This window comes from Dipteris shenzhenensis, chromosome 19, assembly GCF_047967505.1.
Source record: "Dipteris shenzhenensis isolate YYH24624 ecotype China chromosome 19, Dip_SZ_1.0, whole genome shotgun sequence".
Lineage (NCBI taxonomy): Eukaryota > Viridiplantae > Streptophyta > Polypodiopsida > Gleicheniales > Dipteridaceae > Dipteris > Dipteris shenzhenensis.
In genome coordinates this window covers 41,561,012-41,568,915 of record NC_141614.1, presented here as the reverse complement: position 1 = coordinate 41,568,915, position 7,904 = coordinate 41,561,012, and the positions used below count along the sequence as shown (strand labels likewise).

At 39.7% G+C, this 7,904-nt stretch overlaps 1 protein-coding gene across 1 annotated transcript; it reads right to left on the bottom strand.

The window, feature by feature from the left end:
• Positions 1–5,554: 5,554 nt before the first annotated feature.
• LOC147890489 (microbial Terpene synthase-like protein 13) lies at positions 5,555–7,517 on the bottom strand. The gene has a single exon (XM_087390706.1). It carries the CDS (start codon positions 7,349–7,351, stop codon positions 5,729–5,731), a length of 1,623 nt encoding a protein of 540 aa, XP_087246832.1. The 5' UTR covers positions 7,352–7,517; the 3' UTR covers positions 5,555–5,728.
• Between the last annotated feature and the right edge of the window lie 387 nt (positions 7,518–7,904).

The following is a 7,904-nucleotide window of genomic DNA, read 5'->3' as shown; positions in this document are numbered from 1 at the left end:
TACTACACAAATTCACTTTGTCATATGCCATGATGGACAGGTCTACAAACATGTTAGTATTTGCGATTATGAAAATCAGGGAGTATCAAGACCAACCAAATTTCCAGACACACCTTGCAGTGGAGCAGAAAGACAAGTTTAGTAGTGGGTGGAGAATTGCCTACAACTTCATGTTGTTCCTCAATGGAATTTTTGAACATGTCTCAATAGAAGCATATACAAAACAAGATTTTATGGCTAAGACTGTTCACTGCCTTACTCCTACCATTGGGAAACAACATGATGGACTCAATGAAGAACCTGAGGGAGCCAAAGAAAAACAAGAGACAATGCAGTCTCCTTCTGCATCATAGCCTCAAGTAGAAGCATTACAGTCTCCACTTGAATTAGAGACTCAATGCATTCTTCCTACACAAGAAGTAGAGACTCAATGTGCATCTACAACATCACATCTTGCAAAGGAGGAAGAGATTGAGTCTATCCCGATTGCACCAGAAGTACAATCTCAATGTACACCATCCACACAAGAAGTAGAGACTCAATGTACTCTTAGAGCATCACAGCCTCAAGAGGACTCATCAGACTCTATTCAGTTGTAAAGCATGTAGAAAGAAACATGAGTCCTTGAATATTTTTATCTTGTTTGTGTTGACTAATGATAGTGTTTTTTAAACTTATGTTAAATATTACAATACATTAGGATATTTACTTGTGATATTTATTTAGTTTGTATTATTATTGTATCAGCAATTCTAAAAAAATAAATTGTATTAGCAATTCTAGTATGATCTGCTGAGCCCTACCAGACTTGTTGCAGAGAATACAAAACTATTACAAGCCATAAAAGCCAAGATCACACTAGAAGGTCTCATAATTAGTATCTCTTATCTTCTCAACAATCTAATCTTCCACAGACTGGATCCACGTCCATATCCTCAACATAATTACAATGAAGGAAGAAATTCAAGCCATCATGATGGATAGGCCACAGAGCCCGAGATCACACTAGAAGATCTCATCATTAGTATCTCTTATCTTCTCAACAATCTAATGGGGAGTAACATGGAATGAAGCACCAGACTCCAAAATCCAATCTTGGGAATATGCATCATCTGAAGTGATAAGCAACTCTGTAGATAAACTAGACATGAAGAGAACGTCATTGTCACTATCATGTGTGACTGCATTGATCTCCTCGATCTTCACTTTTCCTTTGTCCTCCCTTGGACTCTCTTCCTTTTGATTTGCACCCCAATTTGCAATATTTTTCTTATCCTTTTGCTCTCTTTTCAGCTTGTAGCAATCCTTTTTCATATGGCCCTTCTTGCCACAGTGGTAACACTCAATGTTCCGTGCCCTGGATTTGCTACGAGACTTCCCTCTTTCTTGGGACTTCCCCCTGAACTGTGATTTGTCCCTTTGCACATTTAAGGCTGCATCCTGCTTGTTGTCATCCATAGGCTTCCATCTAATCTCCTCGGCCAACAGGCTACCCACAACATCATCAAATTTCAGTACTCCACCAGGTGCAGAGTTATTGATAGCTGTACGGAAGGTATCCCATGAGGATGGCAATGAACATAAGAGAAATATTGCCTTAGTCTCCGCATCAAAATTCATCTTCTGAGCCTGAAGCTGGCTGAAAATAATATTGAATTCATTCAAGTAAGAAGCAATGGAGACCCCTTCCTTCATCTGTAGCTCAAACAACCTCTTCATGAGGTAAACTTTATTATAGGCAGTTTCCTTCTCATAAGTGGCACACAGTTTCTTCCACAAATCTTCCGTAGTCTGCTCATTTACTACTGTGAAATAAACTGACTCTACAAGATGAAGTCTAATAGTAGACTTTGCTAATGCATCCAACTCATTCCAATCATCCTCAGACATATTTGCAGCCTTAGCTTCAATCCCTGCCAAGGATTTAATCTGCTTCTTTTGAATAAGCACATCCCTTATTTGTTCTTTCCATAAAGAAAAGTTTGTCCCATTAAACTTTTTAATGCTAAAAAACTCCTTTTCAGACATGGAAGAGGATGCCATGATGCAAATGAAGCAAAAATCCCAATGCTAGTGCCTACAAGAGATAATCACACCAGATACTAGGTGCACCCAAATGTGTATGCCACAATAGAGTGAAATATCACCAAAACTCATGTCTCAAAGCATCTAACTCATGTGCATATACTATGCATCCATATGAGCAAATCTGGCCCAAAAGAAAATGCCAACTGCAACGGCAATCCAAAATGCCAATAAGTGCCAAATGACTCAACCATAAACACCATCCACTGGCATATGCATTAATAATACCTCATCCAAGAGAGCATAGCACTATCAGTGCATCACCTGCAATGTGTCAAAGCTGTCCCTCAGCATAAAGTAGCATCCATGTGCAAAGCGTCCATAAAAATAGCATCCCACAAGGCAATTTGGGCCTATTAGCACATCCAATAAGGACCGCAATGCATCCAAATGGCCTATAAATCATCCACTGCAACCCAATGCACACCACGATTGAGCGTACACTGCTCAAACTGCAACCAGAGTGATCTGCATAAGGTACACTCAAGAAATCATAGTCCCACGGTAATGACCGCTACTAAAAATAGAACCTGAGATGCCTCAAAACATGGGTGCCATTGCATAATTGGACTCATTAAGAAAAGTTGCAAATATCTCTCTTCTGTCGGAACTCCAAAATCCCAACCGATGAGTGAGAAATGGGAGTCAACACTTATCCACTACCATGCATATAAATCTAAGGTTTCAAAACCTTAGAATGAAAAAATGCATAACAGAGAGACAAAATCGAATACACAGAGATCTATAACTTTGAAAATCCTCCATTGAATCGCACAAGAATTGACGGGTAGGGGTTTTTGGGCGTCCGGAATGCAATGGGATAGACGGTTTTGGAAACCATGGTCTTAATCACTGGGTCCAACACACGGACTAAAAAACACCTCTCTAAATTTATTAAATCAATTTTACTTTTTTTGAGGTCTAACTTATTATATACAATAAATATCTTATGATGAGAATCTAATAATTATATCATTCTTGTGTTCTATCGCTTTATTTTATAGATTTCAATGTACTCAAAATCTATCATCTCACATGTCTCGCATTACGGTCTTGCATCAGCAAGTCTAACTTATTATATTAAAAAAATATCTCATGATGAGATTCTAATAATTATATCATTCTTGTGTTCCATGATTTTATTTGTCTAACTTATTATATTAAAAAATAATCTCATGATGAGATTCTAATAATCATATCATTCTTGTGTTCCATCATTTTATTTTATAAATTTCAATGTACTGATCACTGTCTTACATGTCTCACATGTCTCGCATTATGGTCTTACATCCCATCAATTTATTTTATAGATTTCAATGTACTCACTGTCTTACATGTCTCACATGTCCCGCATTACGGTCTTGCATCTGTTACTTTAGATAATCTAGTCATCTCAACCTCTACCAATTCTTTATTCTAAATCTTTCATCTCACATTATGAGTCTGTAGTTCTATAAATCCCTTAGTAGTCGTTCGTCTTCTATATCTCGCCCTTAGTAAACACTTCTTCCACTTTGGTCTTCTTACCTTACTCCTCTCCTCAAGCTTACTCCTTTCATCTTACATTTTGAGTCTGCACTTCTATAAACCCCTTAGTAGTCATTAGTCTTCTATATCTCGCCCGCAGCTCTTGCCCGCAACAAATACTTCTTCCACTTTGCTCTTCTTACCTTATTCCTCTCCTCAAGCTTACTCCTTCCATCTTGGTTGCCCGTAGCCTTACCTCCTCTCCTTAAGCATACTCCTTCCATCTTGCCTTACCTCCTCTAGTTACCTTCCTCGCTCTCGTTACCTTTCTCCTCTCGTTTCCATGGATCTTTTTGAAGTAATCGATTCCGTCGAGGAAGCCATTGGTAGCAACAAACTATGGATTGCCGATAACCAGGGAAAGAGAGAGGAGAGAAAGCGAAATCTAGCTCCGTTAACCCAGTACGAGAATGATGACTTTGCTTGTCAAAAGGACTTAGAGAAGGAGGAGAAAATAAAAATAAGTATGGCTACTGGTGACATAGATAAATTTCAGTCATATAGGAGAGAGCTGACAGACTTTCTAAGTGAGATATCTTTGCGTGTGGCTCGTTATGGAAGATTTTCACCCCAAGAAGCGCAAGCCATTCGGAATAAACAAAGTGTTATGAAGGAGAAAATTCATCAATTCTTACTTCTCTTCTATAATTTTAACTACATCGATGAGGATGAGATGAGCTCAGCTCTTGAATGGGTTGAATTCAGGATAGAGAGAGAAAATAGATTTGCCTTCCAGTGAGAGGCTTATTATAACTTTTGGTGTTTTTAAATACCTTTATAAAAATTGTGAAAGTTTGCTACTTCCACTTGTAACTTTTGAAAGTGCTTCCTTAACACTATTATTAAATATTACGAGAGTTTACAATTGCTAGATCTTATTTTTTTGTGTAACTTATCTCAGGCTTACTGTAACTTTTGGTGTTTGTTAACACCTTTATAAATATGGTGAGATTTTCCTTAATACTATAACTTTTGAAGGTATCTATAAACACTATTAAATATCAAGAGAGTTTGTAACTTTTGAACGTGTCTATTAACACCATTAAATATTAGGAGAGTTTACAACTACTGAATCTTATTTTTTCTTGTAACTTATTTAGGCTGTGTTAAATTTTATAATTTGAGTTTCATCTTCTTTAAAAATATATTAAAAAATGCTTGTTTTTATGTTTTTATATGTGCTTTGAAGATTGGGTTTTTCTTAAATTTTATCCGAAAACTAGTCCAAAAGTATATGTAAAAATGAATTTTACATTGACAAGTCCAAAATTAATGAAATAAGTGTTTATAGACGAGTGTCCCTCACATTCTTTCTAGTCCACTCAACTAGGAACATTATCTAGGGAGTGATAGTGTTCATATAGCCCTCACATTCTTTCTAGTCCACTCAACTAGGAACATTATCCAGGGAGTGATAGTGTTCATATAGCCCTCACATTCTTTCTAGTCCACTCAACTAGGAACATTATCTAGGGAGTGATAGTGTTCATTTAGCTTATATACTTAAGATACTCAGAGTCCATTTCTCTCAAAGTTGGGTTGGGAATCGTTGAGAACATTATGAAAATGACAAAAAGTCCTCAATGACGATTACATTGGGAGAGCTTAATGAGACGAGAACATTATGAAAATGACAAAAAGTCCTCAATGACGATTACATTGGGAGAGCTTAATGAGACAGAAGTCTTTGATGATTCTAATAATGCCTTCCAAATTACATTCGGCGAGCTTCATGAATTGATACATGTTCAAATTTGAAGATCTTGCAATAAAAGCATAAAATATAATGACCAAAAAAGAGTTAAAATAGCTTCCATGAACTCGGAATCTGATCTGCAATTGAGCTTTACACATGTTCTGTAAAGATCTTCTACATGCACTAATTCATTACAAGGAATCACGTTGTATAACATTGCAGCTGCGCTTGATCATGCTCTAGATATGTACATGAAACTTTCCAGGCAAAGCGAAGAGAAATTGTGCATAGAACAGATTCCATTGACGGCATTTCATTAAACAGCGGAACTTTCTCTACAACCGTACAGAAGTTGGTCCCTTATAATTCTATGCAAATCAGAAGTTTGCTGCCTGCAAATACTTCTGATTTGTACTCCTGTCAAACATAGCTCTCCGCGAACAGCTCTGATTTCACTGATCCTTGCGTGATCAGCGTCAGGTCTAGATGAACCAAGCTCACTAATCCGTGTCTCAGTGTGAGATGGTTGTTCAGACCATGATATCGGCCAGTTTGATATGCCCACTCCAAGAAACCAGACATCACGTAGCCTAAAACATCTAAATACGACCTCACTCCTGGTATTTCGCTCAACTGTGAATCCAAAACCTTCTTGCGCAGGCTTACAAACTCGTCATCCAAGCCTTGTATCATCTTACAGACTTTGAATATTGACTCCTGCATGTTGTAGCTCTCATGCACACAGAGTATGGATGGTAGATTCTGATAATGGCCTAGGCAGAATTCTTTCCGGAAGGACAGGAGGTCATTCACGTAGGCTACGTGATAGGCCACCAGTTCTTGAAGCTTCATAATAGTTGGATTGGTTAGAACATCTTCATCTAAATCAAGACCGTTGCCATATTCTGCCATTAACATGAACACATAACCCTCCCCAGTGAACTTCCTGAAAGAGAGATAAGTTTCCAGGTTTACAACGCCTTGCTCTTCGCGCATTCGCGACTGAATAAGAGTGGCATCAAACACATCTTTCACAATCTGAATGAATCTTCTCTGTTGCCTTTCTGACATCGTCGCTCGGACGTCGTTCCACACCTCAGTCAATACCTCTGACATTTCCTTCAGGTCCGTATTCCAATCCTTATTGGAAACGAAAGGGCGACCTTGGAGGAGAGACAGAATGTACTCGTAATACTCTTTTTCTGACATCAAATCTTCAGCCATCAGTAGCAGTTCGTCACAAAAGTTATCTACTACGAACAGCCAAGCGATCATTTTACACAAGGGCAGTATCCTTTGCGGAAACGCGTCTGGCATTGTCAAGCAGACAAACAAAGGGTGCATTGACTGAATCAAAAACTGCTTGTATGCCTCATTTTGTGGCTTCAGACAAGCGACGAGCCAAGCGTCGCAAGCCTCCCTCACAGGATGATAGTTTGGATGTAATCTGGCGGGCGTGGAACAAGGAACTGGTGGCAGATAGAAATTCAACGGGTTCCCTAGTTGAGGAGGGGGAATTCTAAATTCATTTTGGGGATGATGTCCCACGTTAGCTGGGTCATGAGGGGTCACTCTAGCGATCTCGGGGCTGACGATCGCCTCGGCGCCTTGTAGTGCATGGGTCCTAAGGGAACCGGGACGGGTGTTGGTAGATGCAGCACCACAAGGCGAGGTCGATGAGCATGCAGATCCGAGAGATGATCTGTAATGGAAGAGCAAGGGAGTGAGTTGGGTAATGGGACGGAGAAAGCAGCTAGATTTTGTAGGCTGATTGTAAGCTGCAGGAGAGAGCAGCCGAATGGAGGCCGCGAAATGGGAACAGGGGACGACAATATTGGGAGAAGAGCCGAGAGACTTCATGGAGGGCAAGAATTTCTGCAGAACTGGAGAGGATATAAGAAATCTGGATGAGAGAGAGCAATGATATGAGCGTGAAATGAGGGGAGGGCAGCTAGAATGTGAAGGTTGGCTGGAAGGAACAACTAGCGAGGGAACACAGGAGATGTAGGCGAGATGTAGAATGGAGCTGTTGGAGCTTGACATGAGGCTGCCAATGGCTCACTGAACCATGATTCGTCGTGGAAGGTTTTTGGGAGGCTATGGATCGATCAGGAGCGATTGCAAGGAAAAAACAGGGAGCAAGAAGAGTAGAGCAATATATATATATAGACATGTACGTCAACTAGCGCAAAGCATATCTAGATCCTTCTGATTTTTCTTCAAGACTCGATGCTTTGATTGAGCAAAATAGTTCCCATTCGTGGACGATCTCTCTTGAGGGGGTAGGCCGTGTCTATTTATTTTCACCGTCGCAATGCAGATAGCAACTAAGCTTGAAGCCGCCATGAAATTCTTATCTTATTTCGAGTGTAGCAGATTGTAGCTCTCGTCAATTCATAGCTTTATTTTGATTCCATTGATTCAGGCGAACGTCCACCATTCTTCAGCAAACCTTAGCTAAATTACATGCCGGCCTAGTTCCGACCCGACCGATGAGGGCTTATTCGGTTGACTCACAAGCGCAATCAGCGGACGATCATCCATTACCCATCGCGATTTTTTGAATCGTCTCACGTACTGTCGGGTGCTTCATTTG

Excerpts from the sequence above, each read along its gene's own strand:
- LOC147890489 (XM_087390706.1), bottom strand. The coding sequence starts at position 7,351 with ATGTCAAGCTCCAACAGCTCCATTCTACATCTCGCCTACATCTCCTGT.